This window comes from Phycodurus eques, chromosome 9, assembly GCF_024500275.1.
Source record: "Phycodurus eques isolate BA_2022a chromosome 9, UOR_Pequ_1.1, whole genome shotgun sequence".
Classification (NCBI taxonomy): domain Eukaryota; kingdom Metazoa; phylum Chordata; class Actinopteri; order Syngnathiformes; family Syngnathidae; genus Phycodurus; species Phycodurus eques.
The window spans coordinates 16,012,551-16,038,994 of record NC_084533.1 but is presented as its reverse complement, the minus strand read 5'-3'; the positions used below and the strand labels follow the sequence as shown (position 1 = coordinate 16,038,994).

At 41.7% G+C, this 26,444-nt stretch overlaps 2 protein-coding genes across 3 annotated transcripts; one reads left to right on the top strand and one right to left on the bottom strand.

Moving 5' to 3' along the window:
* Window positions 1–511: 511 nt before the first annotated feature.
* Window positions 512–17,174, bottom strand: dctn4 (dynactin 4). Of its 2 annotated transcripts, XM_061686046.1 has the most exons (14): window positions 17,003–17,174; window positions 16,240–16,310; window positions 15,935–16,113; window positions 15,802–15,845; window positions 14,632–14,739; window positions 13,474–13,494; window positions 12,164–12,237; window positions 11,157–11,269; window positions 10,713–10,822; window positions 10,535–10,608; window positions 6,376–6,430; window positions 5,751–5,858; window positions 2,083–2,180; window positions 512–2,002 (listed from the first exon to the last, which is right to left on the bottom strand). In XM_061686046.1, exons 1-14 carry the CDS (start codon window positions 17,135–17,137, stop codon window positions 1,783–1,785), a joined length of 1,410 nt encoding a protein of 469 aa, XP_061542030.1. In that variant the 5' UTR covers window positions 17,138–17,174; the 3' UTR covers window positions 512–1,782. The 2 variants fall into 2 exon arrangements, with proteins under 2 accessions (XP_061542030.1, XP_061542031.1); XM_061686047.1 differs by lacking the exon at window positions 13,474–13,494.
* Window positions 17,175–21,159: 3,985 nt separating this feature from the next.
* Window positions 21,160–25,987, top strand: gpx3 (glutathione peroxidase 3). Its single transcript, XM_061685955.1, has 5 exons — window positions 21,160–21,326; window positions 22,519–22,669; window positions 22,751–22,868; window positions 23,228–23,327; window positions 25,490–25,987. The coding sequence occupies exons 1-5, from the start codon at window positions 21,252–21,254 to the stop codon at window positions 25,709–25,711; spliced, it is 666 nt and encodes a 221-aa protein (XP_061541939.1). The 5' UTR covers window positions 21,160–21,251; the 3' UTR covers window positions 25,712–25,987.
* The last annotated feature ends 457 nt before the right edge of the window (window positions 25,988–26,444 follow it).

The following is a 26,444-nucleotide window of genomic DNA, read 5'->3' as shown; positions in this document are numbered from 1 at the left end:
TGCAGTTTAGGCAATTGGCATTATGTTTCAAACCGGCGGATGACGGGTTAGCACATCTGTCACACAGTTCTGAGGAACAGGGTTCGAATCCCGGCCCGCCTGTGTGGAGTTTGCATGTTCTCCCCGTGTCTGCGTGGGTTTTCTCCAGGTACTCCGGTTTCCTCCCACATCCCAAAAGCATGCATTAATTGAAGACTCTAAATTGCCCGTAGGTGTGAATGTGAGTGCGAATGGTTGTTTATGTGTCCTGCAATTGGCTGGCGACCAGTTCAGGGTGCCCCCCGCCTTTCGCCTGAAGATAGCTGGGATAGGCTCCAGCACCCCCGCGACCCTAGTGAGGAGAAGCGGAACGGAAGACGGATGGATGTTTCAAACCAGCCAAACAGTGAGCCAACCCTGAAAACTGGACTACAAATAAAAAGAAATGAAGTTTTTTTGTTCTTATAAAACAGTGACAGCTTTCTGGTCTTAGTTTCATTTGTACACAGTGTTCTTATTGCATGTTTTCACATGATTTCACGTCATTTGTTTCAGTATGATATTTTATTAGGGATTACAGATGATTATGCATGTAGTTTTACTCTTCACTTTACCAAGGTTACAAAATTGGAACCAAAAGTGACAGCAGCTTACAATACAAGACGGCAAATCAAACAGTATAGCTCAAAGACGAGTCATACTGTAAAACTACTGAGCATTTCGTAGTGTCAACAGTTCTCCATTTGCCAAACAGCAAAGCAGAGTACAGCAGCATGTGTGCAATGACAGTTGTAATATTTATTATTGATAATCCATGCGGGTTAGTGCAACACTATTGTCTGAGGAAGCTACACGTGCACTGTATGTGTGTGTGGGTGTGTGTGTGTGTGAGAGAGAGAGATAGCTGTGTTGTGGATTGTTCTGATTCGATCTCTTCTTTTGCTCATCTTTTATGCTGCCAAGTTTCAAGTGAACAACTGCTGTTGTTTTATGCATTTCATCATCACTGCAAACAGCTTCAGGACAAATTGTTGCCTTGAAGTAGATAGAAAAAAAATATATTTGAAGGGCGGTGGAAGGGAAACATGCAGCAGCGAGGAGGGTAGTCAACTCCTAGTCTCCTGTTATGCTGGGATTGCATATAGTACATGACTATACAAAGTTGGATATGATGCTCGTATCAGTTTGTCCTCATCATCCAGTTAAGTAAGAAGAACTGCATCTGATAATGCAACAAAGGCAAAAAAAAAGGCAAAATAACCCAAAACTGGGTCAATGGTGGGGCAGCAAAATCCCGTGAATTTCCTCAATCAGAAACTTTCCACAGGAATGTATGGGAATAAATTTTCTGTGTCACGTGCTGTCAGTCGATTTTTTTTTGCTTTGTTGCAAGCAAATATTCGAGTTACAAGCTAGCTTCAGAAACGCCGCCGCTCGAGTGAAGTGGGAATTTTTTTTAGAAAGGATTGTAATGTCCTCGTATGAGTTTGAATATCAAATGAAGCAGATACAAAAGGAGAACTATCGATTTTGCACGAATGTCAGTTTATGACAAAACACAAATTTATGCTTGGATGTTTTTCTGAGTTAATTCCCATGCAAAGGTTCCAATTAAGAAATTTTCCAGAATTACACAGCTTAACTTCCCATGGAAATCTAGCGGAAATTTTCCACCGCTTTGCAACCCTCATCAACAGTAAGCTAATGTTGACTGTTTGTTCATAATATTAAGCAGAAAAAGAAACCGTTTCAAACGATAGATTAAGGGACCAACACTGTGTGTGTGTGTGTGTGTGTGTGCATTCAAGGAACAAGCGGTCCCAGCCTCAGCTCGACGTGGTGCGTCAGCCAAATGGCCTCCGCAGTGGCGTCGGCGCCCTCCTCGCTCGGCCTGAGGGGAGCGGTGAGGTTCCGGAAGTCGTGACGGATCTTAAATGAAACGGTGACATCCGTGTCGTCCTCTTTGCGAGGGATCACTTTGATGAAGAAACCAATCTTGTTGGATTTCCTGAAGGCAACAACGCTGGGGAGGAGACCAGATGAGGTGAAGAACAGGGCGCAGTTGAGATTCTCTGTGTTAGTGCGCGTGTGTGAGATACTTACTCGGGGTCATCTTGGAAGTCCTGAGGTTCGGCCAATTCATCATACTCAGCGGCGGCATCCTTCCCTGCCAACACCAACTCCTTACGGGGCACAATGACCTTCAAGACAAACACCAGTCAAACACTCATTCCTCATCTCTTACACAAGGTCTCCCGGAAGCCTCATCATTATCCTTTCCCTCCCAATACAATTTTACAACTGCCTCAACGCATGTCTCCAACTCTAAAACTAATTATGTTTTGGGGTCATGGAGTTAAGAGATTCAATGAAAAACGCATCTGGATCATTGAAAATTGCCCGCATTATAATTCATCAGGAAAAAAAAACTGAGCAAAAACAAGCGTCTACGTAAATGCACGGTCATAGGTCACTTCCTATTGTCTGTTTATTGAGTCACACATTTTACATGATAAAAATCTCTAAGCACAAACCCAAACAATCACACCATGATATTTGATTGTGAATATTCAGAGAGGATTTTTATTACCTTTTTACTTAAAAGGCGTTTGTTTTTATCGTCTTATTTCCTTTTCTCTCTAAATTTATGTAACATAATTGTTATTTTCTATTCTTGATTGTTTTACATTACCTTTTAAATTAAAAGCAAATCTCTTATGTTGTATGAATGGCAACACAAGTTAACTGTACCTTCTACCACAAGAGCATTTAACTGTTCTGCTTGTCACTATATGTCACTGTCTTAGACAGATGGGGAAAAAAACTAAAAGATTATTTGTAGTACATCAATCATTTCTGGGCCAATTAAAAGAGGTACCTTTAAATTATGGACGCCCCTCAGTGACATAAAATTTGGAGTATGACCAAAATCTGGGCAAGAAATCTGCCCAAAGTCATAGATGGTGTAGTCGTACACTCGCCTGACTTTGGTTTACACTCAGTGACCGCGTGTGTGAATGTGAGTGGTTGTCTGTCTCTACATGTGCCCTGTGATTGAATGGTGACCAGTTTTCAGTTGTGTACTTTCACCCAGTCTACTCAGATAGGCTCCAGCTCCCTACCACCCGCAACAGGATAAAGCGGTACAGAAAATGGATGGATGGATTGAAATTCTGCCCCAAAGTTGGCACCGTTTTTAAAGTTGTGACTGTCACCATATGTGACGTCAGCATATTACGCAGTCAGTTCACCTCAGTAGACCTGGGCTGTGCGTATATTCTACTGATGTGAGCAGACGTCTGCCACACCTTTTGATGTCTTCAACAAAGCAGCAGAAAAAAATTAAATAAAAATCCAGTGGAGTGAGTCAGTGAGTGAGGGGTGGCAAATTATTTGAAACCACATCAAAGTTCAAGCACCATACCCCATCCATCAGTTTTCTGCACCGCTTATTCTCACAAGGGTCGGAGGCGTGCTTGAGCCTATCCCAGCTATCTTCGGGCGAGAGGCGGGGTACACCCTGAACTGGTCGCCAGCCAATCACAGAAGCACCATACAATAAAAGTTAAATTAAAAACATAAAATACAACTTTATGACAACCTGTACAATCCAATCAGGTGTATTACAAACATTTTGATAATAGTGAATGATACTGTCAGGGGTATTAATTTAATGCATTATATTTGCAGAGCATATTTTTTCAATAGAGTGGAGGCAGTTTTTCTATCGCCACCCTCTAAAACGCACACTACTGCCACCTGCTGTTCAAATGAAACTTACGATGAAATGACACCTGAAGAGAGGAAAAAAAAAGTCATGTCATGAAGATAAAATGTTTAGCTCATGGTTGAGACCCTAAGCACTGTTACTAGCACGAGCCATTTGAATGGGCTCCAAATAAAAACACAAAAGCGTGACATGAGACATCATCAGGTACGCGGTGGGAAATTATCTAATTTCACTTCACCGGTCCAAAATATTATTCACTACAAGTAGAGTATCTTTGTTCATCTATCCATGCCAGCGACGAACAGTGACAGACAGAACAACTAAATGCCCTTCCACTAGATGGGAGAAGGTACAATTAATCCGTGTATCCGCCTGGCAGCATGATTGCCATAAAAACTCAAGAGCTGTTAAAGATCATCTCTGTGCGAGTCTTTAATTCCTGCAAGAATACAGCTTTGTGTTCAACAAAACAGGACAAGATTTCACAAAGAGTAAGTAAAAACTACATCCCTTCCCAGTGCGGACCCTGACTGGAGTTTGCGAGGTCTTGACATGATGACTGATGTTTCCATCTCGCCTCCCAGCATTGCGGAAAATGAACATTTCACCTGCTGAGTCATGAGCAAACTAGTAGACTGCACAGGTCAGCAACATCATGTCACACCTAGAGGTGAGCCAAGTCCCCCCCCGCCCACTCTTTATTTTTGGAAGAGCTGGTCAATGTAAGCAGTCAAGCACGAGGCCCTCCAGGTGTTTCAATATCAAATGAATCAGACGGACAACTGCACACTCACTTTGGCCGCGATGTGACTAGAAATGGGTCACGCTCTTTGTTTGGCCAGAAGCTGTGACTTATTTAGTCAGAGCCTGTGACTTCATCACTAAAAGAGGCCAAGACAAACAGGCTGTCGAGGTGGGCCGGGCAGCATGCGACTCAACGGACCGCCCTCGGATGGAATCATGACGCCGGTCACTGTGCCTGTGACAGTTGACAAATGGAGCTCAAACTGGACCTTACTCTCCTGCGAGATGAATACTGCCAGATCCAGACAGCCAAGGTAATATGGCGGCGCTGGCCATCTTGTTCACATTCCAAGCAGTAAGACACAGTAAGTGACACCTTGTGCATTGTGACTTGCCATGGTTAAAATACCGTCGTGTTATTTTACATTACTACTATATATATATATATATATTTTTTTTTTTTTTACACTGACAAAGAATGTTGAAAAGTGAAATGATAGGCTATGACCTTAATTTTAATCAAAGCTATAACTATGTTTTATTTTTTTTAACATACTATGGATATAAAAAATAAAAATAAAACAAAAAGTCTACACCCCCCTGTTGAAATTCCCGGTTTTTGGGATATAAAAAAAGAGCCCAAGATAAATTATTTAAAAAAAAATTCCACCATTAATTTAACCAACAACCTGTACAACACAAATCAAAAAAATATTTTAGAAAGGGGAAGTAAAAATTAAACAATGAGATGTGGTTGCACAAGTGTGCACCCCCTGTTATAACTGGGATGTGGGTGTGTTCATAAACAAAACGTCTATAAAAGCCAAATAACTACTTTTCTTCCCCACAGTTGCTCACCTGGCCAGGTAGCCTTCCGCTGCAGATTTTCCAAAAGCACTGCTGACTGCAGATGAAATATAGCTTTCTGCCAAATCTGGCGCAAGAATCTCTCCATGTCTTTTGACAGTGTGTGTATATTGTAGATAAACTACATTTTTTTTTAAATTTAATAAAAACTGCTGATGTTGGCATGAGTTATTAATTTCAGTACCAGGACAAATGAAGCAAATTAACAAATAACATGCCTGCAAAAACATAACAGTTAATCACAGCTGGCTGGCTGTTATATTTGTAGGTTTCTTGTTTTCATTAACATTTTACCTTAAATTATATGTAATCAACAGGTACAGCACAATAAAAGGGAGCCTGTTTGCACTATTTGTCCAGTAACTCATTATATTTAATGTTCTGTAAAGACGTGATAAAGAGGTCCTGAGGGAGGGCCGGCTGTAATTACCCCAGCAGTGCTGTTGATGTCATCAGGATCTTCCTCATCACAAGAAACCAGGGTGACGTGGGTTACGTTCTCCACTGGGTTAGTCAGGGTCAGCAGAACTTGGCTCTCCTAAAGCAATAAGAAAGCGAAAGGTTCAACTCACATCACTTATGCTGTATGGAACCAGGCAGGGTTTCTCTATGCAATTGAGATTTAATTAACATTTGTGTTTCTTTTAGACACTTTGTAATCAACACTGGAATTAGATGGTTCGTTACATTACAACAAGCAGAAATGTACCCATCCATCCATTTTCTATACCGCTTGTCCTCATACGGATCGCGACCCTATCTCAGCTGACGGGCGAAAGGCGGGGTACGCCAACCAATTACAGGGCACATAAACTATTCATACACACCTTCACACCCATGGACAATGTCATCTTTAATTAATATAACCTGTATATTTTGGAATGTGGGCAGAAGCTGGAGTACCCTGGGAAAACCCACGCAGGCACGGAGAAGCAGACAAGCTAATGACTAGGAGACTGTGCCACCCAGCAAATATGCACACTATAAATGATTAATTTAAGTGCAGCCCATTTAATGACTATCCCCTTTCAAACATCTCAGACAGACAGACTGACCTTCATATAGCGCAGATTTGGAATGGACATAATTCTCACTTCAGGGATGTAACTCCTATAGGAGGAAAGGCAGAACTATTTATACCTCTTGATAAAAACAATTGCAAAAATTACAAAAGGACTGAAAAGATACTTCATTTTATGAATAAAATTAAAAACAACAAATACAAGAAACATCAATTGAAAACAATATTAAAAGGGAAAGCCCCAGGGTAAAACTGCAAATAGGAGCACTTCTAGAATGACCAAAAAGCACCACAGCTTAGACCAGGGACGGGGCAACTTAAATGATGGAGGGTGCCACAATTTTTCATCAGTCCTACCAGGGGGCCACATAGGACCGCACACTTCCTAACCCGACGCATGACAAAAATGCCATTTTAAATATGGACAAAATGTGTGCATGCGGCTGTTTATTTGTATTTTTTAACCAATGTACATCACAGTATCTTAATATATTAATGCTCAAAGTCCTGCATAAAAGACCCACTCTTTAACAACAACAACAGTGTCTCCTCATGGGAGCCTCCATGCAATGAGGTGTGTTCGGTTAGCCCTCTGTGGTGGCATTCTCTGTAGTTGCGGGCTGTGTCGCCTCTGGGTGTGGATGCCTCCCACAGGTTGTCTTTCCTCACCTGGACCCTCAGTGCCTTGCCATGTCTCTACACCATTAATCAATATGTGATGGGTACGTGTCTACATGCGGTGATGTGTGTTTGTGTGGGTGCGCTTTGGGTTTATTTGTGAGGACGGGAGGGGTGTGTTAATATTCTTTGCCATTTTAATTGTCTGGTTTTATCTCTGTAAAGCATGTATGAAGTGCTATGTAGATAATTTTTATTTGGACAAAGTGTTTGAAGCAAACAACAAAATAACTACATACTGTTGAGTTTTTTCCAGTGCAAAGGGCTCTCGTGCTTAAAAATTACCCTTCAAAGATGGCACAAAACTGCTGAACAGCAAATCAATATTAAATGCAAGAACCCATTTCACGTTTTTTCACCAAAATAAAGTCAAATATTTTAATATTACACTATGTTGCTGCATGTCATTCAAAATCCCCAAATGTTCTGTATTGATGGCACATGATTTGGCATTGACAATAAAGTAAACCTCATGAGAAATGAGCAAGTTATGACTTAATTTTAATGTCCATGCATTGTCTTCGATCGGAACATCGCCCCTGCAACATGGCCGCCACATATGCATGTCAGTTAGCCAGGCTGGTGTATAGCGCGCTGGCATACCTAGTCTCCTCTTGTCTGTGGTCACAACAGCTGTCGGTCCACCATACTCGTTGCACAGCCATTAGCAGCATTAAATGTGCCCATGTTTTTGGAGAACACACAGGACACAACTCCTCATGTACTTCAAATTAATAACAATAATTTTTATTTTTTAAATCACTATTTGTGTACTTTTGTTGAGATCGGTCAGTAAATCAGCATGCATTGCAGCATGTAGTGCTGAACCTTTTCCGTAATAAGGACATTAATCATTATCGTTAAAGTGAGATTATGTAATCTGTAGTTCACTGAATGTGTGTCTTAATCAACTGTCAGGTTTAATTCATGTTAAGATAAAACTGTGACTTGTGTACGATACAGTAACATCCCAGTCAGTACTGTCGTATGTTAAGCAAAGAAAAGCATTATGTGGTGTCGTAGCAGGAAAAGCTTGCGAGCTCTGTCTAGTAGTGATGCGACTATTCCTACTTCTCTGTGTTGTAAGAGTTGCCGCTTTCTTGAGCAACTCACCAGCGATCAACCACAGCTGACGGGTGTCTAGGTTTTTCTTTTCTAATGGGGAACAACCTGTGGAAGGGCTACTAAGCGATGTCTGCCATCTGCTGGTGAACACCTTAAAACTGATAATGTAATGGTCGAGGAGGCATTTTTACACCGTTTAAAAATTAGTTCAGTCGTCGCATTTAGTTGCCCATCCATGGACAAGACAAAGAAGAAATAAGGAACAGCCCTGATAATTTAAATTTTCAATACATACTAACAATACAGTGGGGCAAAAAAGTATTTAGTCAACCACCAATTGTGCACGTTCTCCTACTTAAAAAGATGAGAGAGGCCTGTAATTTTCATCATAGGTATACCTCACCTATGGGAGACAAAATGAAGAGGGGGGAGAAAAAATTAAAATAAAAAAATAAAATAAAAATCCATAAAAACACTGTCTTGATTTTTAAAGAATTTATTAGCAAATTATGGTGGAAAATAAGTATTTGGTCTCCTACAAACAATCAAGATTTACAGCTCTCACAGACCAGTAACTTCTTCTTCTGTCCTCCACTCTTTACCTGTATTAATGGCACCTGTATAGTCAGTATAAAAGACACCTGTCCACAAACCTCAAACTGTCACACTCCAAACTCCACTATGGCCAAGACCAAAGAGCTGTCAAAGGACACCAGAAACAAAATTGTAGACCTGCATCAGGCTGGGAAGACAGAATCTGCATAGGTAAGCACCTTGGTGTGAAGAAATCAACTGTGGGAGCAATTATTAGAAAATGGAAGACATACAAGACCACTGATAATCTCCCTCGATCTGGGGCTCCTCGCAAGATCTCACCCCGTGGGGTCAAAATGATCACAAGAACGGTGAGCACAAATCCCAGAACCACACGGGGGGACCTAGTGAATGACCTGTAGAGACCAAAGTAACAAAGTCTACCATCAGTAACACACTACGCCGCCAAGGACTCAAATCCTGCAGTGCCAGACGTGTCCCTCTGCTTAAGCCAGTACATGTACAGGCCTCTCTGAAGTTTGCTAGCATTTGGATGATCCAGAAGAGGATTGGGAGAATGTCATATGGTCAGAAGAAACCAAAATAGAACGTTTTGGTAAAAACTCAACTTTGGAGGAGAAAGAATGTTGAGTTGCATCCAAAGAAGAATGAAGAAGAATCAGCTTTTATTGTCATGAACATGCATGCATGCACACGAAATTTGTTCTCTGCATTTAACCCATCACAGTGAACACATACACGTTAGTGGAACACACTGGAGCAGGGGGCAGCTGAAGCGCCCGGGGAACATTTCGGGGTATCAGTGTCTTGCTCAAGGACACCACAGCCGTGAGTCTGGGGGATGTTGGCGGATGGTCCAGTCGGTGTCTTGAACCTAGGTCCCCCACACTGGCAGGTGATGATCTTAACCATTGGGCCACGGCTGCCAAAGAACACCATACTTACCGTGAGGCATGGGGGTGGAAACATCATGCTTTGGGGCTGTTCTTCTGCAAAGGGACCAGGACATTCTGCATGACAATGATCCCAAACACACCGCCCGGGCAACGAAGGAGTGGCTTCGTAAGAAGCATTTCAAGGTCCTGGAGTGCCTGAGCCAGTCTCCAGATCTCAACCCCATAGAAAGTCTTGGGAGGGAGTTGTAAGTCTGTGTTGCCCAGCAACAGCCGCAAAACATCACTGCTCGAGGGGAGATCTACATGGGGGAATGGGCCAAATACCAGCAACAGTGTGTGAAAACCTTGCGAAGACTTACAGGAAACGTTTGACCTCTGTCATTGCCAACAACGGCTATAACAAAGTATTGAGATTAACTTTACTTTTGTTATTGACCAAATACTTATTTTCCACCATAATTTGCTAATAAATTCTTTAAAAAAAGAAAAGGGAGAAATAAATAAATGGATTTTTTTTTTTTAATTAAAATCAGACAATGTGATTTTCTGTAAAAATCTCATTTTGTCTCTCATAGAAAATTAAAAATAATACAGGCCTCTCATCTCATCTTTATAAGTGGGATAACTTGCACAATTGGTGGCTGACTAAATACTTTTTTGCCCCACTGTATATTACTTGAATTTATACTCTTAACGTGTGCCCCAATCATCACAGTACAGTACGCTGCAATGACACTGAACAAGAGCTTCACTGCTACAGAACATCCTGTGAATCTGCACACTTACAAACCCCAATTCCAATTCAAGCTTTTTTGGAACATGTTTCAAGCATCATTGTATTCTGTTTTTATATAAAATTTACACAATATCACAACTTCATTGGAATTGGGGTTTGTACAATAATAAAAGGATAATAGCTTGTTTGCAGAATCTTATTAGATGGAGCACGTGTACCTAATGGTGTAATCGCTAAGAGTATGTCTGATGGTTGACACTCACACAGCCACCAGTTGAATTTTGAACTTGATTGAAGTCGGATTGAATTCGGGCTTGCTCAGGTTATGCTCGCATTTCTGAGGAGATCAAATGAAGAAAAATGAAGAAAAAAGATTAGCATTAGAGTAACGACAACCTAAATATTTTATCTGAATTATTGAACCAGAGCGTTGTGACTGACCCTGCAGCGAAGAGAGCGTTTCATCAGGAGATGTTTGTGCCGCGGGTGCAGCTGCGAGGCTCCTGCGGGCTGAAAGTCGGGCTGCAGGAGTCGCTGGCGCAGCCTGGTCACTAGGAAGAGGAAATTTATGATGAATCATCTCCACCTGAACTAGGTATACGTACAGTTCTGGGCACCATTACACAGCACACAGTGGGAGGAAAAATGTATGTGAACCCTTTTGTAATTTCTTACATTTCTGTATAAATTCTTAACATGCATGAACAGTCTACTTAAATTAATACCACACCAACAAGGCACGGTTGATGGCAGGTTGGATGGTTTTTTTCTTGTTTTGTTTGATGGTTTTGTCTAGGTACGTTTTAGCAAAAAAATCACAGGTGCCAATAAGTGCAACAAAACAATGAGAGAATTGTACAAACACTACTGAATAGAAATATTTACCCTCTGGCAAACAGATGGGCCTGGTGTAACAATCTTCAGGTAGAGGCTCCACCTCGTCAAGAGCCTGGGCAGGCTCAATGGTAATCTCCCGCTGGTCGTCTCCCTCTTTAAGGCTGCAAAGCAACACGTCCAGCTATAATTATTTCCATCCATCTATTCCTTTTCTATATTACTTATCATTATGATCGCAGATGCGGCACGGTGGCCGACTGGTTAGAGCGTCAGCCTCACAGTTCTGAGGACCCGGGTTCAATCCCCGGCCCCGACTGTGGGGAGTTTGCATGTTCTCCCCGTGCCTGCGTGGGTTTTCTCCGGGCACTCCGGTTTCCTCCCACATCCCAAAAAACATGCATAAATTGGAGACTCTAAATTGCCTGTAGGTGTGACTGTGAGTGCGAATGGTTGTCTGTTTGTATGTACCCTGCGATTGGCTGGCAACCAGTTCAGGGTGTACCCCGCCTCCTGCCCGATGACAGCTGGGATAGGCTCCAGCACGCCCGTGACCCTAGTGAGGAGAAGCGGCTCAGAAAATGGATGGATGGATGATCGCGGATGATGGAGCCTATCCCAGCTGACTTTGGGCATGTTTTTGGCTTGTGGAAGGAAGCCAGAGTACCAGTAGAAAACCCACACAAGCACAGGGAAACTTCACAAAGGAAGGCCGGCGCAGAGATTCAAGCCCGAACCACTGAACTGTGAAGCAGACATGATCACCACTACGGTGCTGTGCTGTCCCTATCATTTCCTTATAATGAATTTCCTTTTGCCACTTACAGTGCCGTGAAAAAGTATTGGCCCCCTTCTCAAATTCTTATATTTTTGCAGTTTCCCCACTTTAATGTTTGTGTTGAATGCAACCCAGAGGGCAGCTGATCACAACTGTCATTCTGTAAGCATGGATGATACAATGTTACGGAGGGTGACAGACAGCTGTCAACATGCCATTCAGAGAGTGGCCCTGCAAGTCACAGCATTCAGTAAATCGTACAATGAAAAATGCAACTCACGAAAGACCAGCCAGAGTAGAAATGGGCGCTCCAGACCTCTGCCGCTGCAGTCGTGTTCCAAGGCCGTACTTTTCCTGCACGACCGAGGAAGAACAGGAGAAGACATTTTTGATCTATTCATCACAAATTGTTCTCAAGCTACAATTTAATTTTTTTTTTCTCTACAGGCTACTTATAACAGAAAGTGTTGCGTACAGTGTCAACTGATTTGGACAACGTAGGGAACAACAGTAAAAAAAAAATGAAAGCACTTCATTTACATGGAGAGAGACAAGAACCTTTCTGCCAAGGATAACAAGGGAGTATTAGCTGAAGTTGTTGTATTGTGGAGGTATGTTTTCATAAATGATCATAAATAATAAATTAGCAGATTAGCAGCCCTCTCTCATTATCCTGAAGCACATAAATAAACTGTGCAGGGTGTTCCATCCATCCATTTTCTGAGCCGCTTCTCCTCACTAGGGTCGCGTGCACGCTGGAGCCTATCCCAGCTATCATCGGGCAGGAGGCGGAGTACACCCAGAACTGGTTGCCAGCCAATCGCAGGGCACATACAAACAAACAACCATTCGCACTCACATTCACACCTACGGGCAATTTAGTCTCCAATTCATGCATGTTTTTTGGGATGTGGAAGGAAACCGTAGTGCCCAGAGAAAACCCACGCAGGCATGGGGAGAACATGCAAACGCCACAAAGGCGGGGCCGGGGATTGAACCCCGTTCCTCAGAACTGTGAGGCTGACGCTCTAACCAGTCGTTCACCATGCCGCCTACAGGGTGTTCCAATATATTTAAAATTACTTTGTAGACAAGAGTGCAGTGTGCATTTTTGAGGAAATTCAATTAAAAAATACACCAAATGGGCAGCAGATTTGGACATAGCACAGAAAAAGTCAAAGGCGGCAGCAAAAGAGGAAAACTGGCAGTGTTCCAAGCAGTGCACACATTGAATAAATATATGTTGTTGGAATTTTAAGAAATTAATATTGTATTTTTCAACATGAAGACTATTTCATTGCCTTGGATATGTATTCACTTAGATATTCATATTTCAAATGATGTACATTTTGGGGAACAACCTGCACTATTGTTTTTCAAAATGATTTTAAATGTAAAATAATAATATACTTTCATCTTATGATCTGCTCACACTAATATGTCACTTCTCCCCTCTTAACCCGCATACAAAGGCTCCAACTTTGTGGCTATCATTTCACCACAGAGAGATTCATGTGATTTGTGAGGACACACACCAACACGTGAGATCAAGACTACATACTAAACTGCAAAAAGTCAAATACAACTCACCACCACATGAATAGTGTGTTGCTGGTAGGGGTCAAAAACAAAATATCGGAATGCATTAGCAAAGGAAAGGGGAAAATAAAGAGGCGTCAAGAGATTAAGCAAACATTTGGTGACATGCAACAGCAATACACAGTGCAGCATTTCAATTAGAAAAAGACAGGACATCACGATTTAAGCATAAAGGCAGACTGAAAAATTGTTGTACAATTTGTTTGCCTTTTTTTTTGGCTTTGACTCTTTGTGTATTTATTTTATATAAAAGTTAACTTAGTTATACTGCATAGCATCTTAAGAGATGGTTCTGAGCTAAATGTCACTGTGTGATATACAACTACAGTATATACAGTGGTAAACAATTTTTTAGTAAAAAACGAGAAGAGACCATCTAGCACCATGAACTGCTTTAGGCAGATTCTTTCTGTTTCAGTGAGCTCTCAACATTTTACAATTTTGAACAGCAATGAAGAAATTTTAACTGAATTCACCTTTTTATATGCAAATTTGACATGGCTCATTGGGCTTCTCTGAGAAGTCACAAATTAATCAGATATAACATTGAACCCCTAAACCATTTTTTCTGCTGAATAATACAAGTACTTAACTACCATCCAAAAATGCGCTTCACTGTTTTTTCAGATTACTGTTACAAGTTTGCATTTGAAAATTCATGGACAGGAAGAATAACTTAAATATAGTTTAGATAATTTTAGCTCTACAAAAAAATACTACAGACCTTCAACATACTGGTGTATTAACAATAACAGAAACATGGAAAATTATATTGCGGTTCATTTAGGGTAGGTGTGGCATAAAATTGGATGTTGGCTGGTGGTCAAATAAATTAGTTTACCACTGTATATAACCAAAGTGTAAGGACTTCAAACTAAATATTTGCTATTTCAGTTGGGTTTTTTTTCTCAATTTTATGTTGCAGAAAAATAATTACATGGCTGCTAAAACAAGAGTTTTGCACTTTACTGTATGCCTATCTTGCAAGACTAAACATAATAGCATATAAACTATGCATCAAATAAATCTCTTATTGGCTTTCCACAAGAACATTTTGCGACACATTACACAATAGTTCTGTGACATTTCCAAAGGTTAAAAACACAGACTTAATAAAGGGCTTTATGTTTGTCTCAGTGGGAAGAGTACCGAGAAAGCCAGAGGCATGCACTGTCGTCTTCTGGCCAGCTTCTTCCTGTCTCGCTCCTGCTTCTCTCTATGAGCCAGCTGCTGGTAATACTCAATCAGCTTGTTGATCTGAGGCATGGGAAATTCACATTTATTGTTCACAGTTAGAAAGATGACATGCAAATGGATGCAAATAATACAAGTCAATGTGTCAAATAAAAGTGGTTGGAGTGTGTATGAGCTACAGTGGAACCTCAAAAGTCAAGTACACGTTAAGTACAGGTAAATCTATTCGGACTAGGACTAAAAACCACACCTCAAATGTTACATGACATGCCTGAGAAGACGTCATGGACATCTTGTGAGACTTCAGCTCAGTGAGCATCTAAAGGACAAACTCCTTTTTTTGTGAATGTGATGATGACCATAGTCTTTAATTAATCTAACACATTTTTGGAATGTGGAGTGTGTTGGTAGAGTAGCCACAGAAAACCCGTGCAAGCATGTAGGAAAAAGGTAAACTGACCCAAGATTCGAATCCCGAACCTCAGAACTGTGAGGCAGACATGCTAACCACTATATCTCTGTGTTGCCATAGAACTGGAAAGTATTGTAATGTAAGAAAATGATCCAAACTCAATCTTACATAAAGGAACACTAAGTTGAAATCAATAATAAAACGAATACATGAAATTCACACTCCTCCTCTCTCTTGTATTTTATTGTGATGAGGTATATAGTGTTTCAATTCTTTTAACGCTCGTTTTACAGATAAGAATGTCAATGCTACATTGTAGTGTACACAACTGCACGAGTCTCACTCAAGTCTTTCGGTCCGAAACTCAAAATGCATTTCTGGGCCATTTTTGGCCGAATATTCAGTGCATCACTAATCAGAATCAGAATCATCTTTATTTGCCAAGTATGTTCAAAACACACAAGGAATTTGTACATTAATACATTTGATTTCAATTATTCCCTATGGGGGGAAAAAAGGGCTGCTCAATATGAACAAATTAGAGGTCGGTCAGTGTCCTAGAGCGAATTGTGTTCAACCAAGAGGTTTCCACTGTACAAAGATACACTCTGAGCGGCCGATTGTCTCAAAGATTTAGTCAAAGACATCTATTCACATCATTAAAACATGTGAGTAACCCAAGACAACATGACTGCGAAAGGGGAGAGACATACCCGCTGATTATGACAGTTTTCAGGCTCCTGCCACCCACCGCTGGCTACAATGAACAGAAACATAAAATTTATTGAAATAATCTTTAAATATGGTCACAGTCACACATACCTTACATCACATATCAACACCCACCCACTGATTTGTCAGCCATTCCAACATCCCTGGAGGTCCAACGGCAGAAGCCACAGGTCAGGTAGTATGCCTTTTTCATCGCAGTCTTCGTGGGATCATCAGGCAGAGGAGCCGCGATGTTAGTGGCTCGAGTCGACAGTGTGTGCATGCAACATGGGCAGTCAAAACAGTTGGCACACCTGGAACAACAATAGTGGAGGCATGTAAATTAATCAAGCAAGTATTAAAAAAAGAAAAGAAAGAAAGAAAGACCACTTATAAAGACCCGCATATCCACTTTGGAATCTTCTACAAGTTAACCTCACCTGTTCTTTTTCAGTTTAGCTTCAGCAGATGGCATATTTTCCAAGCAGCTTGGGCAATAATGGGAATCCACCTGATTAGTGAGAGAAGCGGTGGAAATGAGAATCTAGCTATGTGTGTTAATTGTACAGTATGTCGACAACCTTGGAGATAACCAACTTGGTGAACATCATTGTGGAATATTCAGACATTATTGTTCTGACACAAACTTGGTTAGAATACAAAAAGGCTAAAATGGACACGTGGACATACACTAACATATATTGTTTGACTTTCATCATAAAAAAATCGCAAAGATGTCAAGCTGGTGACAGTAAAAGTCAATGAAAGATGACTATGCTTAGGAATCTGAACTTGGCCTTTCTGGGTGTGGTGTTCGTAAATGGAGGCTAAATTAGCAAGCTTTGCTGACAAGTAGTACCTGGCTGAGGGATAAAATAATCGAGGTTTACTGCAGTTTTATTTTTCAACATTAATGCCTGCGCTCATCAACAAGTAACACAATTACCAAGCGCTAAGCCAGTTAGCTTGAACGCCCATAGAGGAAAGTGCTGCAACAAAAACGGAAGCGCAGATAAACAGCCAATCAAAAGAAGGGATTGTTTGACAGTCAGTAACTGGCAGGTTACACGGCCAATCCATGCACGAAACAGCTCCCCGTAACCTGCTAGCAAGCCAGCTATCAACATAGAAGCCACTCGGGAGGAAGAGAAAAAAGCTACAAGCTAGCGCGTCAAACTCAATAGAGAAAACCCGATAACGTACCTCGTGAGACACACATTCTAGGGATCGTAGCTCGCTACAATACCGGCAGAAATAGAGCTGGGATAGAGGAGCCCGGATCTTTTTCTCTCCGCGAACCAGGTAGATGACTCTATCTGGCTGGAGAAGAGACGCCATCTCTGTCAGACTTCCACGGCCACAGTGGTCGACTCGGCTGACTGTTCTGGGAGCGGAACCCGAGCTCAATGTCGACCTCTTGTGGTGACCATTCACAAATTAATAGACGTTGCAAGACTGAATGGATGGGCTGGTAAAAAACGAACAAGAAAAACAACATTTGCATCCACTTGAGTTTAGGTGAAATCAGGCAGGTTGAGTTCTGTATAAGATTATTTCTACTTGACTATGCTGACGTCACATTTCACAAAAGCAACTGAGTGGTTCTGGCCCACCTACAACCACAGGTGAAAACTGCTCTGGACCCTTGAAGTTCGTCTAGCAGCCCCATGTTACTGTGGATGATGCTTTCACCTATCTGATGCATTGTACTCCCCCACACCTGGATGGTAGTGGCGCTACTGTGCGAGTTAAAAAAATGTTTTTCAATTTTATTTATTATTATTATTATTATTATTATTCTCCAGTGCCTTCAATACATATCCAAACTTTTCTGTGAGTGAAAAGCTGCATCTCCTGGATCATGGACTATCAAAACAGACCCCAGTTTGTGCTGTCACAGGGCCCTGAGCATTTGTGGGGCCCCGGGCTGTCCAGCAGGGAGCCCAAAGTCCCCCCTAGCTCCCCAGGAAGGAAAAGTATAGTAGTACTAAAGTACAGTAGTTTGGGTCATTGTCCTGTTGCAACATCCATCCTCGTTTGAGTTTCAACTGTTGGAGAGATGGCCTTAAGTTCTTCTGCAAAATATATTGATAAACCTTTGAATTCATTTTTCCATTGGTAAGAGCAAGCTGAGGTAGTAAAGCATGCCCATACGATGATGCTTCCTCCACTATGGTTCACAGTTGGGATAAGGTTTTGATGTTGGTGTGCTGTGCCATTTTTCCGCCACTCATGACGTTGTGTTCCTACAGGACAATTCAACTTTGGTTTCATCTGTCCACATAATATTTTCCCCGGTAGAGTTGTGGAACATCCAAGTGCTCTTTAACAGACTTCAAACATGCAGCAATGCAATGTTTTTATGTTTGTTTGTTTGTTTGTTTGTTTAAATACAGCAACGGCATCCTCCTAAGCAAGAGTAAATATAGAGAGATAAAGTCAACCTAAGTTATCATCTTTATTGATTGAGCTCCTGGGGGCTCATAAGACACAGAGTAACGTGAACCAGGGAGCATTAATGATGACGATGCAACAGATTCAAAGAAGCAATATATTCCCCATGCATGGTCTTATTTAAGAGTATCTTTTGATGTTGTTACTGCCTACAATAATCTGTGATGAATGCATTGTGTCATGTGCCAGCAACAAACCAAAAGCTTCTTGCGTTAAAAAAATTATCTATCTAATCTAAAATTGCACTTACAGTTAAGGTGTATATTTTCGGTTGTCATTACTGGCTAATGTGGTAGATTTTTTTTGTTAAGTCAGTTCACAACGTTAGCAAAGCTATGGAAGAATTTTGTTTTTATGGCATGAAAGCCTGAGCTTTTATTATTTTTGTGCAGAGATTTTTTTGTTTTGTCAAATTATCAAAATGGGTTTTGTATGGGGGCCCCTCAAGGTTGTGTGTTGAGCCCCCTCCTCTTCACCTTGCTGACCTATGACTGCACACCGACATACAGCTCCAACCTCTTCATCAAGTTTGCAGACGACACAACTGTGACGGATCTCATCAGCAACGGGGATGAGACAGACTACAGGAGTGAGGTGAGCCGCCTGGCCGGGTGGTGCACGGACAACAATCTCTCCCTGAATGTGGAAAAAAACAAGGAGATTGTTGTGGACTTCAGGAGAGCACACTCCCAGCATGCTCCCCTGAACATCAACGGTGCTGCGGTGGAGAGAGTGCGCAGCAGCAAGTTCCTGGGAGTGCACATCACTGAGGACCTCTCCTGGACCAGCAACACCTCATCAATGGCCAGGAAAGCTCACCAGCGTCTCTACCAGAGCCCCGACCCCCATCATGTGCTCGTTCTACAGAGGGACCATAGAGAGCATCCTGACCAACTGCATCACTGTGTGGTACGGAGCCTGCACCACATCCTGCTGCAAGGCTCTCCATTGCATAGTGACAGCAGCTGAGAAGATCATCAGAAATTCTCTTCCCTCCCTGCACCCGCCTCACCCGCAAAGCCCTCCCGTTAGCGGGGGATGCCACCCATCCGTCACACAGCTTCTTCAGTGTGCTGCCATCAGGCAGGAGACTGCAGAGTCTGTGGGTCAGGACGAGCCAACTCAAAGACAGTTTTATTCATCAGGCTGGCAGGAATCTGAACTCTCTGCCCCTTCTACCTTTTCTGTCCTCTGCTCACCTGAACTTTGACGCCCCACAAACATGTAGATGCACACACACAAAAACAGACACAATACACACATGCGCACACTCACACGAGACTCAGGGTCGCATCAGCCACTTTAACACCATTGGGGTTTTGTCATTTAATTTATAAATGTCTTATTTTCCTTGGTTCTCTGACCTTGACTATGTTGCACATGTCACCTGACCTTTGATATTTGCACATTCAATTAATACTATTTATACTGTAGTTTATTTAGCTTTTATATTTATAATATTATTTGTACTGTCTTTTGTCGCACCGCGGGCCCTTGAGTAAAGTAATTTCATTCCTCTGTATGTTACACATATTGAAGAATTGTCAATAAAAGTACCGTGTACATATATAATTAACAGCAATTTTTACTTCTGTAAATCCATTATAATCTGTACTTGTTTTTACTTAAGTAAAGGAGTTGAATCAGTATTTACTTTTTACTGTTCTATTTTCTTGAACAAGTATTTGCTGATTTTAATGAGCTCACACTGTCTTCACGGGAGTTATGCCTAACCCCACATCCTGAAGTGCTAATTCAGTGTTTGTTTTAAAGAAAGACAGACAGACCGACCAGCCGGCAGACAAGAAAAAAAGAAAGAAAGAAAGAAAGAAAGAAACAAAGTTTTGAGTCTCACAGTGTCATCAGCAGGGTGTAACACAGACTGCAAGTCAAATAATGGAATAGAAGACACATAATAATTTGTTTAAAAAAATGTCGTTTAGCTTCTTATTGAAAAGCAAGTTATGCAAAAAGCAGTAAAACGTGCAAAACATGGACATGTGAATTCAAAAGTTTAAAGGAGGTCAAATTAAGCTCACCTGTAAATGTTACGGTGCCTTTTAGTTTAATCCTGAGATTTCCTACAGTGGCCTGGAAGTGCAAAAAATTGTGAAAAACTTTAACATTTCAAGAAACACAAAAACAAAACACTTTAACATTTCAAAAAACACAAAAACAAAACACTTTAACATTTCAAAAAACACAAGAACACACAAAACAAAACACTACCTTTTCAAGAAACACAAAAACAAATTGCTGGCACGGTGGATGACTGGTTAGCACATCTGCCTCACAGTTCTGGGGACCGGGGTTCAAATCCTGGCCCCACCTGTGTGGAGTTTGCATGTACTCCCTGTGCCTGTGTGGGTTTTCTGCGGGCACTCCGGTTTTTCTCCCACATCCCAAAAATATGCGTGGTAAGTCGATTGAAGATTCTAAATGGCCCATAGGTCTGAATGTGAGTGTGAATGGTTGTTTGCTTCTATGTGCCCTGCGATTGGCTGACGACCAGTTCAGGTGTACCCCCGCTCCCACCTGTAAAGTGTTTTGTTTTTGTGTTTTCTGAAATGTTAAAATGTTTCAGAATTTGTTATATTGTTTTGCACTTCCAGGCCACCGTAAATACCCCTAACGATTTGCGATTAGTGAAGGTACAACCAAGAAAGAAAGCACATAAGAGAAAGAGAAACATTGAGGAGGGATTCAAATAAATGTAAATCTTTTTTCTTTTTTCTTTTAAGAACAACACAGAAGACTATCATTGTATTGTCTAGTGTTGTTGCTATATGGAAAGTAATAAATGCAGTCTAATGAAATGATCTGACAATAATGGTATTACTCGTTACCATTTTGCGCCGCCTTGTGGTCGATGACGTCTATAAAGGGCGTCTCGCGCTCATTATCACAGGGGGAGGGAGCCTGCAGTCACCGCCGCCGCCGACGACGATTCTCCAGAGTGAAGGTGAAGGTGAAGGTGAAGGTGAAGGTGGCGGACGTGATGTTTCCCTTGTTGCTCCTGCTGCTGTTCGGCCTGCTTCGGCCTTCCGACGCCGAGGGAGTTCCGCTCACTCAGGTACCGCCGAAATATGGTACTTCCCAGCACCATAGACTTGTTAAGTGTTTGGGCGAATTTCCAATACTAATTTAAGGACGCGCGTCGTGATAATTAGCAGTGGCGTTTTTTTTATGGAACTAACGCAGCTGTTAGGTAAGCCAGGACAACTATAGAACCTCATCTATGACAGTGGAGCTTAAACTTTTTACACCAAGTATCACCTAAAAAAACTAAAATAAAAAGCTCCCCAAGCACCACCATCATGACCAACATTAAAATACAATAGCGTACTTAAGTGTTCATGAAAAAAGTATGCAGGTGCTTTATTCCTAAAGAAATAACTAATATTTTAAGCCGCTGTGACATTATGTGCAGTTTGAACATTAACACAAATATTAGGAAATGTTCCTGACAACATCAAAATGTTCCTAACAAAATATCCAGAATGTTCCTGAGAGGTGATGATAGGGGTTGGTGTCTCTGCAACGTAGCACTGACTGTAATAATGACTAAGTAAACAAAATTGCCTCAATGAGCTACAAAAGTCACCAGTGGCATCTGCTAGCCAGTGATAGTAGACTTGCACATTTTGCACATGGAACCACCATTGACTTTAAGTCCATCAAGTGAGGTCGGTGGATTGGGGGGGGGAATGAGCGCCAAGCATCAGCCTCTGGTGCTCCTTCGAGAGCCAGACCAAAATTCTGTGCACTTGTGACTATGGTGCACGTACCACACTTTGAGAATCACTACTCTATTACGCTGAAGTTCCAATGTCTCTTCACTTCCACACAAACCATTTGTGAGTTATTATAAAACTTCACAAATGTAATCGAAAGGTACCATCTGGTGGCTAGTAATTTAGTTCAACAGAATAATCAATCAAAATCATCTTTGTTTTTCCAAGTATGTCCTAAAACATCACAAGGAATTTGTCTCCAGTAGTTGTTTCCCTTGTGAGGTTTTAGGCTACTTTAGTTCAAAAGGAAGTATAAAAGAATAAATAAAATTAGCAATTACCAGTGAGCCAAGTAGGCTGTTTGATTGACATTGGGGCTGATAGCACTGTGCCTGTGGACAGGGAGCCTATAGGAAAGGATGCCAAGGAAATTGCTCCAAAAATAACACAAGGACCATGAAACTCATTTCTGCACACACACACACACACACACACACACACACACGTTAATTGTGTGTGTGTTGCCGCCAGTGGTGCAACCCATCCGCAGATGGCACCATCTACAAATACCAGGCAAAGCCCCTGAATGGCAGTCGTGCCATTAACTTCAGCCACTATGCAGGAAGGACTGTCCTTTTTGTCAATGTGGCTACGTACTGAGGTTACACCTCTCAGTACGTGGGTAAGTGACTGTACCACAATTTAAAGTTAAGAATATAAAATTAATAATGATATTTGAAATGTACCTTTTATCTGAATGCAGAGCTGAATGCACTTCAGGAGGAGATGAATATCCTTGGACTCACCATACTCAGCTTCCCTTGCAATCAGTTTGGGAAACAGGAACCTGCGGAAAACCACGAGATCCTGCCAGGTTTAAAGTAAGAAATTGTAAAATTATACTTTTTGTCAAGTTTTTTTAAATTTTAATAAGGGAAGCTCTGTGTGCTGTTAGAATTTTAACATGACCTCGCACTGCTAAATGTGAAAGGAATTTTTTTAATTACTCTAAATCATGTCATTCAACAAGGCTTCATTTAACCCGCTTGCTAAAAATCAGTCATTGTCCCAGTGGCCTTTTGCTGGAGAATTTCCATCTCATATTCCACCAGTCTTCTTAGAGGCAGGACAGCCTCTGCAGTAGACTGTAGCTAGGAGGGAATTTGGGCTGGCTTCCAGCGTGCAGCTCATGAAGTGTTGAAAGACTAATGTCTGATAAGGTTCTGCATCTGTATTCCAGGCATGTCAGACCCGGCAATGACTTTGTTCCAAACTTCCTGTTGTTTGAGAAAGGTGATGTGAATGGGAAAAACGAGCAAGGGGTTTATACTTTCCTCAAGGTAGGTTTTGCCAGTTCGCTTAAAATGTATTGTAGATGAGTGTGCCAAGGCATAGATTTTCATCCATTTTCTGAGCCGCTTCTCCTCACTCGGGTCGCGGGCGTGCTGGAGCCTATCCCAGCTATCATCGGGCCGGAGGCGGGGTACACCCTGAACTAGTTGCCAGCCAATCGCAGGGCACATACAAGCAAACAACCATTCGCACTCACATTCACACCTACGGACAATTTAGAGTTGTTAATTAACCTACCATGCATGTTTTTGGGATGTGGGAGGAAATATATTATATTGCAGCCATTTGCTAAAATCATTTAAGTAAATGTTTTCGCCCTCACTAATGTACACACAGCACCCCACATTAATAGGAAAACAAAGTTACATTTTTTGCAGATTAAAAAAGAAAAACTGAAATATCACACAGCCGCAAGTATTCAGACCCTTTGCTCAGTATTTAGTAGAAGCACCCTTTTCAGCTAATACAGCCATGAGTCTGTTTGGGAATGATGCAACAAGTTTTTCACACCTGGATTTAGGGACGCTCTGCCATACCTCCTTGCAGCTCCTCTCCAGTTCTGTCAGGTTGGATGGTGAACGTTTATGGACAGCCATTATCAGGTCTCTCCAGAGATTCTCAATTGGGTTTAAGTCAGGGCTCTGGCTGGGCCATTCAAGAACAGTTACTGAGTTGTTCTGAAGCCACTGCTTTTGTTATTTTAGCTGTGTCCTTAGGGTCATTGTCTTGTTGGAAGGTGAACCTTCAGCCCAGTCTGGGGTCCTGAGCATGCTGGAGAAGGTTTTCGTCCAGTACGTCCCTGTACTTGGCCGCATTAGTCTTTCCTTCGATTAGAACTATTCGTCCCGTTCCTGCAGCTGAAAAACACCCCCACAGCATGATGCTGCCACCACCATGCTTCACTGTTGGAACTGTATTGGACAGGTGATGAGCAGTGCCTGGTTTTCTCCACACATACTGCTTAGAATTAAGGCCAAAATGTTCAATCTTGGTCTCATCAGACCAGAGAATCTTATTTCTTACCATCTTGCAATCCTTCAGATGTTTTTTAGCAAACTCCATGCAGGCTTTTATGTGTCTTGCACTGAGGAGAGGCTCCCGTTGGGCCACTCTGCCATAAAGCCTCGACTGGTGGAGGGCTGCAGTGATAGTTGACTTTCTCCCATCTCCCGACGGCATCTCTGGAGTTCAGCCACAGTGATCTTTGGGTTCTTCTTTACCTCACTCACCAAGGCGATTCTCCCCCGATTGCTCAGTTTGGCCGGATGGACAGCTCTAGGAAGGGTTCTGGTAATCCCAAACGTCTTCCATTGAAGGATTATGGAGGCCACTGTGCTCTTAGGAACCTTAAGTGCAGCAGAATTTGTCTTGTAACCTTGGCCAGATCTGTGCCTTGCCACAATTGTCTCTGAGCTCTTCAGGCAGTTCCTTTGACCTCATGATTCTCATTTGCTCTGAAATGCACTGTAAGCTGAAAGGTCTTATATAGACGTGTGTGGCTTTCCTAATGAAGTCCAATCAGTATAATCAAACACAGCTGGACTCCAATGAAGGTGTAGAACCATCTCAAGGATGATCAGAAGAAATGGACAGCACCCGAGTTAAATGAGTGTCACAGCAAAGGGTCTGAATACTTATGGATGTGTGACATACGTTTTTCTTTTTAAATAAATCAGCAAAAAAATGAACTTATATGATTTTGGCAAATGGCTGTAATATAACAGAGTGAAAAATGTAATGGGGTCTGAATACTTTCCGTACCCACTGTAAATGCTCCTCCATTAGATGGCTGAAGGATATGCCTATGTATTCACCACTTGCAATTCGTACAATGGAATAAGTCATGGCTCCTGTGAGTACTGTATATCAGCTTTGCTTTGAATTAAATTGGCCCAGATTTAATTTCATTTTGTGAGTTAATTGAGATAACATAATTTTAGTATTCATACTTTTTGTGAAAATTTTCTAATGTAAAATGGGTGCTTTGGCTCAGTAAAGGTTGTTATCGTCAATATTGTGGCTATTTGTTGATTCAGTGTACATTACCTCCAGACAAATGTTGCTTAAGAGCTTCACCATTTCTAGGTATAATAGTGTACTGTATACTTTGTTGCTCTCATTACTCACCTATGTACATCCGCCTCTACAGAGTTCCTGTCCTCCAGTCTCTGATAACTTTGGTAACCCCACCAACAGACTGTTCTGGGATCCGCTGAAAGTCAGTGACATCAAGTGGAACTTCGAAAAGTTCTTGGTGGGGCCAGATGGAAAAGCTGTGATGAGATGGCACCCGGCTATCAAGGTTTCCGAGGTGCGAGCTGATATTCACGAATACCTGCTCCGACGTTACACAGAAGAGATTTTCAACTAGAAAGTCCAAACAGTAGTTTCCAAATGTAGTCAAGTGTGAAGAGCTGTAGAGCTAGCCGTTTCTCTAATTTGTGAAAGTAGCATGTTAAATGAAGAAGAGGTTTGAAAACAGAAAGTCTGTGGAGCTTCTTTGGAGTCTGAGGATCAAGGCTAGCTTTTTAGTGCATTCAAGCTGTCTTTTGATCCCACAGCAACATGTTGTTTTCACAAACCGGGAACTGCCGGCATTTACAGCCTCAACATCAACTACTTTTAATAAATGACAATGACAACAGCACACTGGTTTGCAATCTTTTACTGGAATGAAGATATTGTGTGAGGGGTGTGGAAATTCTGTCATGTTTCTGTCTTGAAATTAATAGTACACATAACAGGAGTGGGAGACATTATTGCAGTAATGGGCCATTTCAGTCCACTGAGAGCCATAGTAAAAATGATTGAATGAATGTTTGTTATAAACACTTGTAGTTAGTGTTTCAAGTTATTCCTGGTGGGCTACATATGCCCCATGGAATATAGGCTCCCCACCTTTGTAAACCTAGATTGTGTCACTGACATTCAAGTGTGTTCAGATGAATTTAAACTAAACAAACAAAAAAAGGGTGGTGGGGGGCGGAGAGGGGGGGGCTTTGTCACCACAGACAAACAGAATCCTAGATTTCTACTTTTAATACATGTGAAATCTTGTAAATCATTTGCATAATCTTGCTGTGTCTAGCAGAAAGTGCTACTGC

Coding starts and splice junctions, on each gene's coding strand:
- dctn4 (XM_061686046.1), bottom strand. CDS start 17,137: ATGGCGTCTCTTCTCCAGCCAGATAGAGTCATCTACCTGGTTCGCGGA. Junction 16,311..17,002: donor TAGAATGTGTGTCTCACGAG/GTACGTTATCGG, acceptor CTCACTAATCAG/GTGGATTCCCATTATTGCCC. Junction 14,740..15,801: donor AAAACTGTCATAATCAGCGG/GTATGTCTCTCC, acceptor CCCATGCCTCAG/ATCAACAAGCTGATTGAGTA.